This window comes from Strigops habroptila, chromosome 6 (assembly GCF_004027225.2).
Source record: "Strigops habroptila isolate Jane chromosome 6, bStrHab1.2.pri, whole genome shotgun sequence".
Lineage (NCBI taxonomy): Eukaryota > Metazoa > Chordata > Aves > Psittaciformes > Psittacidae > Strigops > Strigops habroptila.
In genome coordinates, this window is record NC_044282.2 from 9,098,718 (window position 1) to 9,119,100 (window position 20,383).

The 20,383-nt window shown below is 39.0% G+C and overlaps 1 protein-coding gene across 1 annotated transcript in view; it reads right to left on the bottom strand.

Moving 5' to 3' along the window:
- Window positions 1-794: 794 nt before the first annotated feature.
- The window catches only part of CLVS2 (clavesin 2), a 53,016-nt gene continuing 33,427 nt past the window's right edge, over window positions 795-20,383 (bottom strand). Inside the window, exons 3-5 of the mRNA XM_030490250.1 lie at window positions 13,223-13,333; window positions 9,869-10,089; window positions 795-5,056 (exon numbers count right to left, since the gene is read on the bottom strand). Of these exons, the coding sequence (XP_030346110.1) occupies window positions 4,969-5,056; window positions 9,869-10,089; window positions 13,223-13,333 (420 nt within the window). The 3' untranslated portion in view covers window positions 795-4,968. The remainder of the gene's footprint in view (window positions 5,057-9,868; window positions 10,090-13,222; window positions 13,334-20,383) is intronic.

The following is a 20,383-nucleotide window of genomic DNA, read 5'->3' on the forward strand; positions in this document are numbered from 1 at the left end:
AGCTTACACTTTGATTTGTGGTCACTTGAGCCTGCTTCTAAGCAAAATGCCAATGTTCTTTTTATGGTTAATACATAATAAATATCTTTCAAGGCCCTCAAAAGGCGATCCTTCCTGACCAAGTTCAGAATGCAGCCAAGATTTCGTTTTGGGGGTCTTCAGAGTAACCTACCTTTTTTCCATCAATTATACAGGGAAGAAAAGCATTTCATTTAAGGGAAAAATTCCCTGTTTACTATTTCCTTAGCAGAAGTGGTAAAATGTACATTCAGATTTAACTCCACAGGAAAGCAGATCACCCCTGGTTTGTAAAATTCTCATGGTAAAATGTTTAGGTAAGTTTCTAAAGAAAGCAGGCATCACTGAAGAACCAGACATTCTTCTCACACAAAATAGGGAGACATTATTTCATCCTGCAGTTCAAACCAGACTGAGTGATCAAAGTATCATTTTTTTTTGGCATAATTATAAACACAAAGTGAATGTCTTCCATTGAGATTTTAATGTCTCTAACTGGCTGTGTTTCTGGTTTTGCTACCTGAGAAATGGGAGACAAAAGTACTATTCTCAGCACCACAAATACAGGTTCATAAGCTACTTGTAAAATGCCTTTCTTCAGAAGGACATGATACAGCTAGCCATGTGATTAAGTGATTTTTCAATACAATCCTTTGAGACATTTGCTCTTGCCTTTCACATTGACATTTGTCTTCCAAATTTGTCCTGGCACCCAATGCCATTGATAGCTTAGAGGGACATTCCCCATAGGCAAGTAAAGATTATCAAAACCAAACTCAGCACATCCCCCCAATCCTATTTTAATATTCTTAAAGAAATCCTGAAGCCTGATTTTGCATTTTTCTCTGTTCCATGCTCTTTCAAACATGACTTTTTCAAAGATCTTGATGAATACATACACTGATAACAACAGAAACAATATAATAACACGGACATGACCAAAGCTTATTGCAAAGTTTTTCCAGGTAATTCTAAATGGTAGTTCTTATGACACTTGGTAAACTTTTGAATTTCCCAAACAAAACAGGTAAATAATAAAAGGCATGAACAAAATACTGTCAGGTTACAATTTTGTCAGATGTGCTTATGCTTTCCTAATTAAATAATACAAAGATTAAATAATACAAAGAGCATTCCATGCAAGGTACTGAGCTAAAACAATTCTTTAAGAGAGACATTGAAGCAAATCTGCTTCTCCACACATGAATGACCTCCTGAGGTCCCTTCTACTCCTATTTTCTTTAATTCCACGTTTAGTTTATGTATGTCTCTACAAATATCTTTTGTGTTTAGGCATAGCATGTTTATAGAGTGCAAAACATCTTTTTAAATATGCTATACAATAAATTTACATTTCTGTAAAGACATCTTAAACTATTTTACAACCAATAACTATTGGGACCCTGTGTACATATTGCAGCATAGTGGGACTGATTGCCTGCCTTTATAGAGCCAAGAGACTATTGACATCTCTGATCACAGGAGAAAGGCTTTGGACATGAAAGTTTCCATAATTTTTCCATGCATTCTTAAACATTTGCTTCATGGAAGAGGCACCACAGAAGGGATTATTTTTAGATCTTGCCAAAGGCCTGAAACTATCGATTTTACACTTTTTTTTTCTCTTCCCCTCACCCCCCGCCCATTTTTATTTTTTCATTTAGTTGCTTGGACAGGTGTATGCAGTTTTTCCACTAAGTTACTCACATTGCAGGATGTTCTTTTCTGTGCATATTGGCATGCATAATTACAACAAGGTTTATTCTACCCAATACACAACAAAGGTAAGAAATTAAGAAGAATCCTTCCCAAGCATTTGAATTCTACTTTTAGCATTTCAATTCTGCTATAAAAATTAGACATTGATTCCTATGATAATAAAGACTGGAAAAAAAATTCAGTCCAGATTTAATCTATTAAAAATTGACCTATCTGTAAAAATTTTCTACAAGAAGCAAGGGAAAGGTGAAAATCCTTTACATACCCTGATGTGTAAAAGAGAAATGCCTTCAAAGAACACTGAGAGCATATAAAGGATTATTTTTCTTACCAATTTTCATATTCTTATCCAATGTCACAACTGCAGTTACCACTGACAGAATTTGCTTCAGTGAAATAAAAGCTGCAGCCAAGAAGATCTGTAGCCCAACTCTTTAACAGTGAGGATCTTGTTGAAAGAGTAGGTTTTGTTCTTGGTGAAAGATGAGGTCCCAGTTACACAAAATTATAATATATCCTACTTTCACTTTCTGGAAAGAATATATTAATACTCCTTAACTTGAAGTTGAAATCAGGCATCAGAAAACATTACATAAATTACAGCTAAGTGCATAAATAAAGGATTCACAAACAAAACAAATTTATAAGCTTCAAAACAAATGTTAAGCTTCATACAGTCGAGCAGATACACTTTCCTACAAAGATGCTCTGTGGGGATGTAAGAGGCATTTCTATTTTCTGACCAGACAGCTCATGTACTCTGAAGTCAGCGTTGTACTGGTTTGCACCAAGGTTTGGCCCATGTATCTAAGAGCATCCATGAAGATTTTGATCACCACTGTGTCACGGTTTGCATACATATGGGATACTGACTAAATCCTGAAGCCCTTACAAGGAGAAAATTTCTACCAGTGTTAGAGTTTTATCTGATAAGGATTTAAAAATCAGATTGATGACAATATACTATTCTACTAACCATAAGTGTGGGCATATATAACATACATTCAAATACAGCACTTATGCAAACCCTAGCGACAAATCTCACATATCCAGCACGATGTTACAAGGTATGTGAAAAATAGCACTGAATAAAATAGTATATAAGAGTTCATCAATCTTTCAAGTCCCTCAAACCATAGAAGTTGTATTAAAGCCATTTCTACTACTGAAAACTTGTAGGACAGAGTGAAAATATGTTCAGGCTCCGTATCTTTTCTCTTGCATTTCATAAAATGTATCATGAAATTAGAATTAGGAGAACAGAAAGGCAATGACTTGTTCAGTTCCTTAATTAAAGTTCCTTTAATACAACGGTATGTTGGGGCATACAGTATTTATCAGTGTTGCTAATGAACTGCGAAGTAGGAAAGCTTTATCAGTGTGCTGCCTGGGCTTATAAAGGGTGATGCTGTAAGAGACAGGGTTGTCTCAGCCCTGAGAAATGCCAAAGCTGCCACCACAGAAGTTACAGCTAAGCTTTGAGACACATGCTTCCACGATTTCACTCTCCTCTCTCTCTTAATTCATCCCAACCTACAAAATCTTACTGCAGTCATCCTGGGCAAGGAGAGATGACCTACAACCAGTGACTGAAATGTCAGCAATCACTGATGTGATAGAAGAAATTCTTTAAACTCTGGTGCTTGGGAAGCAGGGTTGCTGTGAGCTGTCTCCTCCACTGTGGTCAGTGTGTTCTTAACTAATCCCTGCATTATTGTAAGACACGGTCTTACAATACCTGACTATTCAGATGTCTCAGTGGGCACCCTGTGTCTTCTCACTCTGATTGCAGAATTAAGTCCTAATACAAAATGGCATTCTTGCCTCAGCATACAACAGGCTGCACAAGTACCAGTCAGTACACAAAGATGACATAGCCCCTGTGTTTCAGGTTATTTATCCAATCCCTAGCGAAAGCTGCTGCCCTTTTGAGGTAAAATGTATTTCTCTAGTATGGCACATGTTCAATATATACAGTTACACTACAACCAAAAGTGTCCTAAACACATAGGCTGAGATGTTTGACTACAACTTATTCATATTAATCCTTGCTTGGAGTGGGATGCTGTTGTTCTATGGAAAGTTTTACTCTATTAATAATGACATTGTCTCAATATACAATCTATAATATATCTAAGTACATTGAATAGGTATGATTTCTTGTATAAACCTTCAATTAAATATACTTGCCTAACAGTGTCACCTTGTATGCTTGTCAGAGGTTGGAAAAAATATATATATGTGTCCAGTCTCCCAGTGCACAGGATTCAGTTATTAACTTTTAACGTCTGCCGTCAAGCTTTACTTCAAATACCGGTTATTATGCTGTATTTAGAGGGCTACTTTCTCATTCCAAGGGAGAACAGAGTTCTGGAAAAATTCTTGACGTGCACCCAAAATGCAAGAGAAGTAACTCCAATGTGTCCCACATGACAACACCCAGATTAGGGTAACAAGCCAGGTTATTTGCAAACTGTAAATGAAAAGTTAAGGAAGAAATCTCACAGATCCATACAGCCAAAGACAAAGGTGTCAGAGTTGTTTCCAGCTCATCTGTTACCTTTTTCACAATGCTACATGGTTGATGCTAAATCACAATCCTAAACCATCACGTTATTTGGGAAATAAATTCCTACAGTTAGGACATATTCGACTGACTACAGCATCTCTAAGTTCTTATATTCCTTCTTTATCCTTGTACACTATATGAGCATTGCAGAGAGAAAACAAAACAGCAGTCAATCCACTAGCTGCAATATGGCTTCCTATAAGAAGGACATTTAATTGGCTTTGATATTTTTCTTTGTCCGGTATGTGTTTCTCTGCATGTATGTATATGCATGTGTGAGCACACACACATTTTCTTCTCTTTTTTATGGTGCACTTCACTGACATATTTAATAGTCATTCATTTCCATAGCATTTGTTTACCATAACTTACAAAGTCAAATCGGAGGATTATATTGTATTTACAAACAAGTTGGCACTTACAGAATAAATTATTGATTCCTCTTTATTTTTTATTTCACTTTATTTTCCTTCTTTTCTCCTCTTCTTTTTCACCCAAGGGCATCCAGAATTCAGTCAGAATAGTAAAACCTGCTGCCTGCTGCCATCATGCTACATTAACATGACTAAATAGGATTCCAGCTGGTACTCCTTCCCAAAGGTTTGCTTGTTGCTGAGAGGTAGTGCCTTCCACCTCAGTTCATGTCCGATGTTTAGGAACTGTTAGTCAAGTGAAAGCAAAGGCTGCATGTTTTCTTCCTCATTCTTATCCATGCGTTTCAGCACTCCAGGATCCACAACTGACTGAGACCTGCAGAGGGATAACAAGTTTATTTGGCATTTCTAGATCAAGACAAATGAGGGTAAACCTCAGCTTTCTTTTGTTTATCTTAATTTCTGCCAGGGCTTAAAAATAATGGTACAACATTACCCAAGCATCTGATCATTGCAAATGGTCAGAAAATACCCTCGTGGAGTGATTATATGGCTTCAAAAGCTCAGTTTGTGGATACTGGAGCAAATGGTAGCTTAAAGTGGATCCTCTTTTGTTCAGCACACTACAGAGGGCAAACTAAGCTGTCTTTTGTACTAACTTAAGCACTGACCCTCTCTACCAGAAGGGTAGATGGCACCAGGCTGGTAAAGAAGGTACAATTCAGTCACCCAGCTGGCTAATGGTGCACTGCAATTAGTGGCACGTGTTAGCTGGAAGCACAAGTTGCTCCTTTTCTGAACAGCACTTCAATGCAACAGTGTGAGATCCTAAGCCAGTCCTAGGGAATCCTGCCATGGCCAGTAGGATTTCTGGAGCAATGGACACATCTGTTAAACTCACTTACCGGCTCAACTAAACAGAACAAAAAAGGCTGGTAAGGGCAAATTCAATGATGATTGTAAAATTTCCCCAGGTTCTCTGATTCAGCACAATGTGTGAGGGAAAAAGAGGAAACCCCAACTTCCAGCAAAATCAAAATGCTCCAGTAAAAACAAAGTCTAGAGTGTTAATATGGGGTCTTACATCGCCTATGTCTCAGCTTGTCAAAAAGCAGACACTTCTGGGGTACAGTTAAAGCAACCCTTGTTAGACATTTCCTTCAGTGAGATGAATCTCATGCTCGAAATGCCTAATTCTCTTCCTTTCTGTAAAGAAGATTTGGGATGGCTAGAGCACGTGTACGTCTCTACAATGTAGGTGTCTATTTTTGATCAGTGGAAGCACACTGTGACTGCACTACTGCTACAGGTTTGCTCATTTGGAGGGCTACAGCGCTGAGAAAAACCTTTGCAAACTCTGACCTCTCTTAAGATAAGCATACAGAGTCAATCGCTCACTCTTCTAAACTATCATCATCTTCTGAAACCAAGGAATGAGGAGACAACTTGGTCTTTCCCAAAAAATCTAAATACAACCTTCAAAACCACAAAAAAACCCCATCTGAATTACAGCCTAGGTGAAAACTTAAAACACAAGGATATTTTCTGATAATACTACATTCTCTTACTAATGCTAAATAAAGAAAATTAGCTTTGAAAATCTGATAGTCTGTCTTGTGATAAGCATAGTTAAAATTAATTTTTTTAATTAAAATTGTACAATAACCCTCATCTAGAATACTCATCAGATCACTGAATTTAAAATGCTTTTTTTTAAATCTTCACAAGGTACCATGCCAATGAAAAGCTGATTGAAAATTTGCTGGTGGGAAGCTGTACTCCTGGAAAATCCAGTTCATCAAGATAAAAAATGCTATGGAAGCATACTAATTTCACAGGATTCTGAACTGAATGTAAGTACTAATAAGAGACTGAGCCTCTTCCTCAGCTGACAATGTCTGAACAGAAAAGGTTTCCAGTTCTCATCTGGGGAACTGAAGGGAAGCCAGAAACGCTGGAAAACTGGCCTCCAATTCCCAGTGAGGCAGTTTTGGCCACAAATTCCCAGGGTCTCCAAACTCCCCAGTGCCAAGGAAAATGTGAAAATGGAACTGAACGAATCCTGATCTACAGCTTGCAAACTCAGGAGCCTAAATGCCTTGAAGAAGAAAGAGAAATAATTTTCATTCAGTTTTAAATCAGTGTTCACTGCCATGTTTCGTACCATTCAGCAGCAATTCATGAATGAAGGTATGTAAAAGGAAAAACATTTGTGTAAGTCTACAGCACCTTCTGTCTGCATCTCCCAAATAATTTCACAGACATTACTGAATAAATTCTCACAAAACACAGCAGGACAGGCTTGTACTACAAAGTCCCACTGCAGAGGTGAGGGACCAAAGCCACACACAGACACTCTGCAAAGTTGATCAACAGAGACGTCTGCTCTACAGGGTTAAGTGAGGAAAGGATGGCAGGTCTCCAGCTGGGTGCCTCAGCCATGAAGAGCCACCCCTGGACACAGCCACAGCCTAAACTAGATTGCTGAGACAGCCACCTGCTGCCACCTGATGTGAATATGTTCTCCCAAGAGGCCTGTGCTACAGATGGGATTAATTCCTTCTTATCTCCACCACCTTCACCATGATCAAACTACCTTTCGACTAGAGGTCATCCAATTTGCCAAAAGTTAAAGGAGATCTGGAGTAATGTCAGTGGTTCATATGGGGCAAAAATGAGTAACAAAGAAATTAATTCTCAGCACAATTTTGGTTTAAGAAGGATATTCTTTCAGAGAAATAAGCTATTTTTAAAAAGACAAGTCAAATTAAATAATTGTTGAAGATCTGCTAGACGCTTGTGAAATTTGTTCCAAATTAAGCACTTTTCATTGACATAGTGTCATAGATTTTTACATGTTAACGACCTTCTGAACTAACATACAACACTAACTGTTTTTAAACTGAGAGAAACAAGCCATCAGGTGCTGAATTCAAGTTTGGGTTGGTTTTTTTTCAATTTAAGTTTTAACGAAATATAGTTTATCTGCTTGTAGTCTGGAAAAGTCTGCATCAAAGGGTCTTTTTACAGCCCTTCTCATGTTTTTTCGTTGCATTCTTGGATGAAACTATTCACTCTAATGACTTCATTTTGTAACAGTAAGACTTCTGCATTTCAGCTCTGAAATTCCACCCTTCTCTCCAAGACAGCTTCTCTATTATCTCATAATTCTTCTATTACATGCAAATCATATATAAATGCATTGCTCACTTTTCCCCTTCCTCTGGCTCTTCGCTGTCCCATTTTCTCTATTACTTGTATTAATTGCATCTGTACCATATGGTTTCAGGACAATTTTTAACTTCTCCTGATCCTAGTTCATTCCCACCCAATCTCTTGCTATTTCCTACTTTCAATGCACTGTAGGGTTTTTTTCAACACAAAATCCTTAAACTTCACTGTTTCTTTCCTTTTTTATTCCTATGGCAATCTCCTGTTGTCTTGTCTCTATTTCCCCCAAAATATCTCCCTTTAAAACTGCACTGTCCTCCCCAGTCTGTGCAACATTTTCCAGCCAAAATCATCTTCCTGGCTGAGGAGTCTGAAAATATTTTGTCCTGTTCGATCTGCTTCCAGAGTATCTCTCCCTTTTGCATCAAATGCCATTTCCTGAAACTGAATTCTCAGGATACCATATTCATACCTTATTTTAATGACTTTATATGTTGGTTTGTGCCCTGTTTGTTCTCTTCTGACTCATCGCTAGGCCTACCCTCTGTGAGCTGCACTCTGACTGCTGCTGCTCTGCTCAACCTTTTGTATCACATTAGAATCATAGAATCATAGAACTGTTAGGGCTGGAAAGGACCTTAAGATCATCTAGTTCCAACCCCCCTACCATGGGCAGGGACACCTCGCACTAAACCATGTCGCCCAAGGCTCCATCCAACCTGGCCTTGAACACAGCCAGGGATGGAGCATTCACAACTTCCTTGGGCAACCCATTCCAGTGCCTCACCACCCTCACAGTAAAGAACTTCTTCCTTATGCCTAACCTAAATTTCCCCTGTTTAAGTTTCAACCCATTACCCCTTGTCCTACCACTACAGTCCCTAATGAAGAGTCCCTCCTCAGCATCCTTATAGACCCCCTCCAGATACTGGAAGGCTGCTATGAGGTCTCCACGCAGCCCTCTCTTCTCCAGGCTGAACAGCCCTAATTCTCTCAGCCTGTCTTCATAAGAGAGGTGCTTCAGCCCTCTTACATGTCCTTTTTATGTTGAGGACACCAGAACTGTACACAATACTCCAAGTGAGGTCTCACGAGAGCAGAGTAGAGGGGCAGGATCACCTCCTTTGACCTGTTGGTCACACTTCTTTTGATGCAGCCCAGTATACAGTTGGCTTTCTGGGCTGCAAGCGCACACTGCCAGCTCATGTTGAGCTTCTCATCAGCCAACACCCTCAAGTCATTCTCCGCAGGGCTGCTCTGAATCTCTTCTCCGCCCAACCAACATTGCTGTAATCTTTCCCCTTTCTCTTCTACTGCCCTGGCAAGGTTGGACTAGGTTTACCCCTCCCAAGCGAATCACCTCACTTCTTCCATAGTTACTGGAGAGGTAACTAACTTCTTCCTATACATTCCTTTATTTTGAATGGTAAAATTCAGCAAGCAATTATACTGCATCTTCTCAAAAAGAATATCATAATGCCAGGATGTTTACCAGACTCGATTATAACAATGGCACTGATTTTTGTCCTGGTTCTTCTCATTACATTTTGTTATGTTGTGTGCAGTCACTGTGACTGACAGTTCGCATGCTGTAAATGCCCTGGCGCCTACAAGTCAGTGGATACCAGGCACTGGGCTATGATGAAGGTAAGAGTTATCATCACCACCCAGCTGGATAATTGGCTGCAATTCACCCTCTGTGCCAAGGCTCACTCCAGCTAGCACTGTCTCTCTTACATGTACTGCAGGCTGGGGTGGGATATCAGCTTATTCCAAACACACTACTTCATACAGTACCTATATGGCACTGCAGAAATAATTAGTTGCATTGAGCTCACAACTCACGTGGATAATAATCAACTCTATGGTCTATAATCAACAGTGATTTTCTTCAAAAAGGAAAAAAAGTCCTCGTATAATAACAAACTGAGGGAACTATCTGCAGCTTCATAAAAGAAAAGGAAGATAAATGTTAAGTTTACGGCAATACTAGAAGACCACAGTATCTTTAACTCACCTTTTCATGGATTTGGGAGAGAGGTCCTTTTCTGCATCCTTTGCAGGAGTGTTGTAGGAGTCTGCATTGCATTCACTGTCATCATCGTATTCATGGTCAAGCAGTGTTCTTGCCCATGTCCCCATGTCATAGGGGGGCAACATTCCTCCAAACTCTGAAGGCAGGATCTCGGGGTGTATTAGCTGATGCAGGCTATTGAGGTTATTACCATGCAGGAATATCTGTATGTACACATGCAGGTAAAAACAAAGTGGTATCACAAAAATCATCAAAGCCCAAATTCGATCATCATTATTAGAGGATATTGTACAGTTGCAATATTCTGGCTGTGCTGGGCTAACAGAGATGGCCACCAAGCACACATCACCCCTGCCATAAGCATGGTCATACTATGTTCATAAACCTACAAAGTGATTAAAGCATAAATGCCTAAAAATGTTTGCAGGACAAGAGGCTTAAGGAGGGTAAGAACTGATGTCTGAGAACTAGATAGATGGAAGATTAGAGAGACAGACTGCCTGTCTGTTGTTATTTGCTCTCCCTAATTCTGTGAATTAAATTAATACATTAAGAACATAAATAATAAATAAAATTAATATTCACCATATATATTATGGAATATATATTAACTTTCAGCATCCAGCCATGAGTTCTATAAATAAGATAAATAGTACAGGGTAATGAAAACTCCACTGGCAAGATTTTCTTCCTTAGTACAGTGGTGTGAGGAACTACCATCTATACTTGACAATATATGAAGTAGTAACAGTAAAATAATTTCTGTGACAACAATGAGGGAATAGTTAATGGACTATTTGATATTTTCCATCAATGTTCTCATAAACTGTTTTTCATATATGCTTTACACATCCCTGGCAGTGTTCAAGGCCAGGCTGGACAGGGCCTTGAGCTACCTGGTCTAGTGTGAGATGTCTCTGCCCATGGCAGGGGGATTAAAACTAGATGATCTAGTTTACATTGAACTAGATTAAAACTAGATTAAAACTATTCTATGATTCTGTGATTATGACATATATGTATATAAATACTTGTACTTATTATTATCTTATTGTTTCTCCTCAGAGATCTGGAATGTGTGACCAATGAGCACTAGAAACAGAGCACCTCTGGATTTGGACAGCCTTCTCTGACAGGTACTAGGGACCTGAAGACTTTCCACTGGGTGAAAATGTCTTCTCTTGGGTATTGAGCAAAGACAGCTCACAGCAGATATTTTTAGACTGGCAAGTAAGATGGGCCAGGATTCACCCTTTGGGGTTAGGAGGAAGTGCCATGGCACAGTTCACATCCATATGGTTAACCTCCTTTCATCTCCAGAACAAGCTCACCTCATCCATACTGCTCACTGGTCCATGCCATCCCCAAATTGTTCCTGGACAATGCCTAAGAAAGTACCATCTGGCACTGGCCATTGGCCTGCCAGAAAGTGTCCATACAATTAAACAGTAGGAATGGCAGTGCCCAACCCTTTTTAATTGACTAGCACAGAAGCAGCCAAGAAGGCAAGGTAGGATGTTGCCTCCTAAGAGCTGTACACTGCCTCTTGTTCCCCACAGGACAGGCAGAGGCATGCACATAGACAGTTGAGCACCACCATTTCACACTCCACTTCACCTTGGAGGGACTTCTCTTGACATCTATACCCCTATTTATCAAAAGTTAAATTCAAAAGGACGAAAGACAAAAAGACCAAATACATGCTTGTCTTGCATTCGTTATTTCAGGCCATCTTCCAGTCAGCTGAGGAGACAGGAATCTTAATATAACCATGCCAATCCAGTAATGTTCTTCCATGTCAGAAAGGAATTTATCCATGTGTGCAAGTACAAATATTAATGCTGATAGTAGTTTGGTTTATGGTTCCTTTCCAACTGAATATTTCAATTCTTAGCAATTGTTTTTATACATGCCTAGTGCTGACATTTATCTAAATATAGCTATCAGTTGCAAACCTACCAGACATATAAAAAAAAATAGAAAATAATTAAGGATAAACAAAACAGATAAATAATGAGACTGATAAAATTCTGAAGCAAATTCTGTTGGGTTTGTTTTGGAGTTTTTTTCACAATGATTTTTTCTGCCTCTCATGGTATTTTTAAAGCTGATTTTAAATCTTATGTGCTGGGCATAACTTTCACATTTTGACACTAAGTTTTGGACTCTAAATCAATATTTAACCACCTGAATACTTCTTACAGGTATTCAGTATAGACAGAAACAGTTGTAAAAAGTCAGTGTTTCTGAAAATACATGCCACTGATTCAGGTGTCTAAATAAAAATTTAGATACTAACTCATAAGCACCCATGTTCAACTGCCTTGTCACTTATTTTTAATGTTATAACATGCCCATGAGCTGTACTTTACTCTCTGGGTATGCATACACAGCACTTGATTTAAAAAGGCCTCAAATGTATCTGGCACTATAATGTTCTTTGTTGAAGCTGCAGTCAACCAAGTGCAACTGATTCCTGCAAAATGGGTTTCCATTTGCATATTTATAACAGATATTACATAAAAGGCTTTGTGATCTATAGTTCAAAACCTGTGAATACCAGAGACCTCTCAAGCATAATCTGTCAGTAAAAATCAGCTACATGCCAAGGATCACTGTGGCCTTGTAGACTGTGTTTGAGGAGTAAAAATACAGTCACTTAGAGAGCTGATCCCATTGGAAAAAAAAAAAAGGATCATCATATTCTTTGTAGCGGCTTTGTACGTGATGCTGATTGTGTTTTCCTGGGTGACAAATTTCCTGTTACAGAAATAATATCATTCTCTGTGCTATCACCACCAAGCTCTAACTTAATTGCACTGATGCAAATGCTGCAAATTCAGCAACATCTCAGAGACTGTTTGTGCTTATGCACAGATGCATCCACACAAATTTCTTTTCACTGGCTTTCATTCAGATCAGTATCTGCAAACTGCTATAAACCAGCTGTGTATTTTAGTTCATGCTAATGTCAAGGAAATCACATGTGGAAAGGACTTCGTACTCACTATGTCTTTTCTTAAAAGAAAGACACAAATAATTTTAATGGAAATTGAATAGAATCTTAATAGAAACAGTAATGTTGACAATATTTTTATATAACCCCAGGAGAAAGCATATGCTTACATTAAAATACATTTAAATGCACTGCTTGACTGTGTCCTTAAAGGATACTGTATAAGTTTCCAAAACAGTTAAAGATACTTTTTACAGTGCCAATGTATTTAAATGCTTTCCACCAATAGCAAGCTCGTATATTGTGTATATTTACTCTAATAGAGTGTGATACACCTGCTGAACAACTGCCAGGTAATGGACAATTAAACAGAATAATACCCTTTTTCGTGTCTTCTCCTTTAGAAAGGGACGTATAACTGTGTAGAGGGCATGGATATACCACGGCTGATTGACGAAATGTATTCCTCCAAACCGAGCCGGAAAGCTGTCCTGTTTGTCACAAAACAAATACATAAAACGTGAGTTGACTTTTAAGAGAAGTTGGCCACGCATCAAATAATTATCTTTTTTCCTGAATGCTTTAGTTTTAATAATAAACCTTAAAAAAGAAGAAACATTCTTCAAAATTGTTGAGTTCCAACCTTCCGCACCAAGCAGCAACACACCCTGGACAGAGCAGTGAGGAAGTGTGCTGAGACGGCTACGGTATTCAGATAATGGCATGGCATTTCTAACTTCCAGAAATGATTTAAATATTTATGATTTGGCCACAATCCATCTATGAAATATATTTTTCTCTTTTCCACTTCTTTGGACTTCATTAACTTTTAATTGTAACCATCTCAACTCTTCCACTGCCATTGAAGAGCACTAGAAATGTCCCTCTTGTTTCCACCTCAAAAAAAAAAAAAAGTGTAAATCTAAACTACTATTCAAAATGTCTCTAATATCATCCATATTTCATACAACTGAGAATGCATTAAACATTATGCATAAACTGTTATGCAATATCCATGACAGTAATTCTTGTCACATAGTCAGGGACCTTCTGGTAGCTGAAATGTAAGGATAGCATATCTGTATTGAAGCAATCACGTCTCTTTCCTTGCTGAAAAACACAAGGGGCACACAACTCACTACAGAAGATTCTGATCTGCATTTTCCATTTTTAAGTCAAGAGAATATGCCAGAGAGTTTGGTAGTGTGAAGAGGGCAACCACTCTGTCCTGGATACTAGTGCCAAATTCATTGCGTGTCCTCATTTTGTCTTTGCCTCGTTGATTGTACACACAAACAATGCCATAAGCTGCTGCCGCCTCCTGTGTTGCCTAGAGTTACAGCATTGAACAAGGAAGCAAGAGGTGTAAACAGGCTTGTAAACCAACACATGTACCCATTTGTTTTCAGGTTATGTCATTCGAAGCATACCGATTTAAGGTCATACGGCACACAGCAAAAAAATGGCCAAGAAAAAAGCATAAGCTGTATCAACCAATCAAGAACTGTCAGATAAGGAAAGCAAGAACTGTAGGAAGGAAATCTTTCATGAAATATTTCTAGGTAGGAAGATACTTTGAAAAAGTGCATGTTCCAAGAAAGCTCCTTAGTTCTGTGAATGTGTACAGACCTGCGGGAATAATGAAGCCTGAAGATGTCACTTCCTCTTCTCAAAGGTACCATTCAAATGCCAGCAGGCATTCCTAAACCAGAAGGTCTCTACATTAGGGCACTACCTGTCTCCAAATTGCAACTACTTGGTGGATTACCAGATGAAATCAAGGAGGCAGTGCCTTAAAAATAATCTACAGGGAGGGTGACAGCTACAACACACATCACTAACATCTGGCTGGCCACAGCACAACAGTCAATGCAATTAACAGTCTATTTTACAGATTTTCTCCAGAAATATTTTATTAACCAGAGCTTTGAAATAAAACAGAAGCCTCATCTTGCCCCAAGTTCCTGTCAGTGCTGAGTAAATGTCAAACAGGATGGTTGATAATTTGACATGTAATTCACCCTGTTCAATATCAGAAATCTCCAAACACCAATTTTAGAACACAACTTCTGATGTACAAAAGGTAGTAACTTATGTCCCTCTCACAGCAATCCAATAAATCCATTAGGAAAGATAAATCACTGGATGACACCTTAACCTGCAGTTTCAGGAGATATCATTCATCTACAGATGGTTGTGTTTATTTCGTTTATTGTGGCTGCTGCTCCAGGAAAGTCTGGTGCAGCATGCTGTGTACCATGCAGGAAAGCATGCATACCATACACTAGAGCTGCAGAAGAAATCTTCTGCTAGCTTCATCTAGATGTGTCTGAAGATAATTTTCAAGGTCAGGTTGGATAGGGCTCTGAGCAACCTTTTCTAGTGGAAGATGTCCCTGCTCATTGCAGGAGGGTTGGGCTAGGTGACATTTAAAAGCCCTTTCCAACCCAAACTATTCTATGATTCTATATCTTTGGAGTTAACTCTGGAATGGTAACTGTGTTAAGGTTTGTGGGGGTCAAACACTTTTTATAATGCAGATACTGTGGAAGACAGCAAAGCAAACCAGCCATTTCTGGCTGCATGCCTTCTTGCATGATTTTGTAACCTTTTAAATTAATACAAGTGCCCTAAAAGTTACACACACCAAGTTATGAAACGTTTGTTCTGTATTGCTCAAAAAATGTCTCACACAAAAACTGAGGACAATCTGTGAATGCAAGATCTGAACAACCATGCACACACACAGACTCAGAGCAGAAAGCCAAAGGTATTTGTATTCTACCATGGGCTCAGAATGGATGACTTGTCAGTACTCAGTATCTTTAAAAAAGATATTAAACTTCTAGCAGATAAAAGAGAGTATCTTTAGAAAGTACCACTTTGACACTTTCACTATCTTTTCCTGAATCTTGGAAACCACTTACATGGAGGATCATGAACATACGTAGAATGATCCTCAAATAGAAGATGCCGCTTGATATTAAAAGGCAATTTGTCTCAGTGTTTTTCAGCAATACTAAAGGCATTTTCCAGAACTGACTAATCAGGTATTTATCAATTTCTAGGACTGAACTGACATGCCCAAATTCACGACCACTTCCTAAGGTAATTAGGAACCCCTAAAATTTGGGCCTGGAAACAGAAAGGGTAACTTGGTAAGAATGATTCTGCATTGAACACAGTGTTGGGACTAGAATTCAAAAGCTGCTGAATGCAGATCCAAAACCCAACCTCAACAGCACCTGGTGAGAAAATAAAAAAGTAGAATAAGCAACTACAGTGGCTGGGGAAACAGATGTCAGAAGGTTGCCTGGATCTTCTCAGTCGTATCTGACTTCCACATGGGGACTTGCCAGACAGATGGCCATCCTACACAACCAGCAGGTAGGAATTTCTTGTAAATTACTGATTCTTGTGGGGTTTTATGTAGATTAAGTCACAAGCGTGGTGGCAGCCACAACTGCCACTGTAGACACATTGCACTTCAACAGAAAAGCCTGTAACCCATGAATCACATGTATTCTAAGTAAAAGGAATCCCATGCCAAAAAAACAGTAAGAAATTGAGATCAACCATGGAGTGAGCTATGCATTTGACTGGAAAAGTAATAAATCTGATGGGGTATTACTAAACCACTATAAAGAACAAATTATATATACACAGTGTGTGGAGTTTTTTAGTGTTCACAATAATCTCTGTTTATGCAGCAGACCACAACCTGCCTATGATGAACACAGTTTAGGCCATTGCCATGGCATGGACACAGGGAAGCAGCTAGTTACTATAGCGACCACAATCTTTGTGATACAAAGCTTACAAGTGACAATTAATAGTGGGCTGCCAAGAAACAGGCAGACCCCTACACTACTGTTTGCAGGACTGGGTGACTACCAGTACATGGCAGTAACTGACCCCTCCTCTGATATCTATAAGCCAGTGTCGGAGAATGATCCCGAGCAAACTGCCTTACTAACTTTCCATCTCTGATGAGATGGCTCTGCTCACTCACAGCACAGCAGTTTTACCTACCTGCCACATGACATAATTTATGCAGGATGACATACTTTATACAACCTGTCTCTACAAGATTCCTCTCCAAGGACCCAGCTGCTGTTGCCGGCTACCACTCTTGGCGCATGATAAGAAGCCAGGTTTCTACTTTCTGGGCACCACATCCCACCTTCAGCTGGGCTCAGCTGTCACTTCAGCCAGCTCTCAGGGTTTCACAGAGGGTCCCACTCTCTGCTGTGGCCAGCAGAAACTCTTACGGCACATGTAATAACAGCAAAACCAGTATATGACATTGTCAACAGCACCTAAGAGAGGAAAGTGCCAAATTCCTACTGAAACCAGTGTGAGTCTTCTTAGTGGTGTCAGAACTGTTATCACAGAGAAAATAAAAATGACCTACCTTTTTCATCCTTACCAAATGCGAAAAATTAAAGAACTTCTTAAAACTCACAGCATTCTCCAATCCTTGGGTATCATGTCTACATTTTAACCTCTGAAGTTTGCTTTTACAGAATTAGCCCTGCCAGCTGAAATCAGTACTAGAGTCAAATTCGTTTGCACAGCTCTTGGAAGTGAAGTCTTAGAAGCTGCTGGGATGACTGTGTGTCCAGGGGCGCATTGGCAGCGCAGCCACATCAGTGCCTCACCAGCATGTGCATCGGCCGCAAACAGCCCATCTATAAACATCTTGCTGCATACTAACACTGCAAGAGTGCTTGGGCACATATGCTCTGGGGTTGTGTTTGGGGGTTTGCAGTCCTTGTGGAGCAGTGAAACTGTTTTTGCAGATAGTCTAGAGACATCCTTCAAAGGACTGTCTAGATAAATATAATGAACACACTCACATGCTTTACTTAAGACTGTGCTTGAGTGCTGTAATGAATTCAGGCCATAGCATCTGCAGGCAGCAAGAGGCTACAGAGTCAAAACTGTGGAAACTGTATCTTCATAACAAAAATTACAAGCTCAAAGATAGCATATTAAATTATTAATATCTTAAATGTCATATAAGAGTTATTCCTGAAGATAATAAATTCAGGTCTCCTCCAGCTATTCCAAAAAGTCAAATACTCTGGGGGGGGGGGGGGGGGGGGGTGCGGAATCATTATGATGAACCAAAATAGTATCTTCATAATGGAAACCTCCACTAGAAGGATACTGAAACGTTCTATCTGATGCAAGATGCAGCATGACTAAACTTAATTTTTAGCATGTTAGAGAGGAAACTATGGAAAATCACAGAGAGAAAAGGCTCTGATTAGAAGGAATCCACTTCCTTAGTACTCCAGGAGTTGAATTACCAGAGGAACCAAGAGCTACTGCCATCCACATCAGGAAAGGAAACCCAAGTCTTGCTCCCAAACTATAACTTTCACTGAAGGTATGAAATAACAAGGCATACTGTCCTGGGTGCAGCTATAGCAGTCATTTTTCTCCTTCTTAGTAGCTGGTGCAGTGCTGTGTTTCTGACTTTCAGCCTGGGAACAACGCTGATAACACCGATGGTTTTAGTTGTTGCTAAGTAATGTTTACTCTGACCAAGGACTTTCTCAGTCTCATGCTTTGCCAGGGAGGAGGGGAAGCCGGGAGGAAGCAGAGACAGGACACCTGATCCAAACTGGCCAAAGGGCTATTCCATACCAGAGCACGTCATGCCCAGTATATAAACTGGGGGGAGCTACCCGGAAGGCCCAGATCACTGCTCAGGTTGGGCTGGTGGTCGGCGGGTGGTGAGCAATTGTATCCTCTCCCCTTGTTATTTCCCTTATCATTATTATTATTATTAGTGGTAGCAGTAGTGGTTTTGTATTATACCTTAGTTACTGGACTGCTCTTATCTCAATCCGTGGCAGTTACATTCTTCCAATTCTCCTCCCCATCCCTCCAGGAGCGGGGGGAGGAGGAAGAGGGGAGTGAGTGAGGGACTGCATGGTTCCAAGTTACCAGCTGGGCTTAAACCACGACAATACCAAACTTCCTGCAGGCATCCATCCTTGACAAGGCTAATTGGAAAATGTCTCAAAACAAAACAACTTGTGTGTCAAGACTTGTGTGTGCCTTGATCACCTGTGCTCAAGGCATGACTTTAGACTGAGACACTATCCAGTGGTATGGTAGGATGATAAAGAAACTGAAAAGTGAATCTGTGGAGTCTAAAAGAATTTGGATTGTTTTGTTTATGAAAACAAATACAGGAAGGCAGATGTTATCAATAAACACACTAGGGAGAATAAACAGGCAAGAAAAGACCCTTTCATAACAAAGGAAAACACTGACATCTGAACAAATGAGAAAAAGCTCACCATGAACACAGGTAGACTGGAAAGTGGTAGACGGCTTTGAATCATCAAACATCCAATAATTCTAAACAACCTAAACTCATTTTGAGACAAAGATTACTAAATTATGAGGAAGTTAAGCTTCATGTTGTCTGTAACAACAGGAGACTTCACTTCTCTCCCTGTGTGTTAAAGCTCTTTAAGGTTCAGATCCAAGAAAAATTTCAGGCTTCAATGTTGCTGAAATTTTGCTTGATCCCTGGAATAGCTGTGTTAGTGATTTCCCTTGGCAAGACTATGACGTTGTTCTCTCCTAGCTTGAGCTTTTCATTTTTATTAAACAATGTCGAACCATTTCTAAGACAAGAAAAAGTGCCCAAATAAATCTGTTACCGTGTTCAACCAAAAGAGCACTACCTAAAGGCAAATTAACATCTTTCGGTGACATTCCTACAAAACAAGATTTAATTATCTAGAACTGGATGTTGTCATTTTGCTAAGAAGCTTCCAGTGAAGCAATATGACATTTGGCAATCTTCCTTTTCATTTCTATTAGTCATTTTATCTTTCAGCTCATATAGAAATACGCTGAATTGAATAAGAAGAGGAGGTGGTATGCATCCAGTGAGAATATTGCTCTTTTTATTGAAGTATCTGTTTTAATTTCAAATAATCATCTTCCATCTTTCATTTCAATATACCACTTACAAAAATTATATATTGGTTAAATTAATTAGGTGGATAGGCTTATAAAAGCCATCTGACCACATGCGTCTGCATGTTTATATATAATAAAATTAAAAAATCTTCCATTATTTGGATAAAAGGCTCAGATTGTGCTTTTTTTTTTTTTTTTAATTAGATTGGCTTCATAAAGAAAATATTTTGTACAAACCCTTTTATTTTCATTAGATATTACTTTATTTTTGCAAATTAACCTCAAGGGGTTTTGGCTTTATTTTTTTTTTAGAGTTTTAATTAGAAATTGTGTGAAATTCTTTTAGCAATTTTTGCTTGTTTTGACGGGGCTTGGGCTTTTGGGTATTTTTTTTCCCCTTGGCTCATTTGTTTAGTTTGAACCTGGAAAAATAAAGGCTTTAATTTTAAGAAGGAAATGAAAAATGCTGATTTCCAAGGACAATTCTTTCTTCAACTACCAACACTGTCTCTTTTTTAATTCTAAGTAACACTTAATTTGGAATGTGAGGTATTAAAAGGGGTGAAAAACAGCAAAACTTTTTCAAAAAG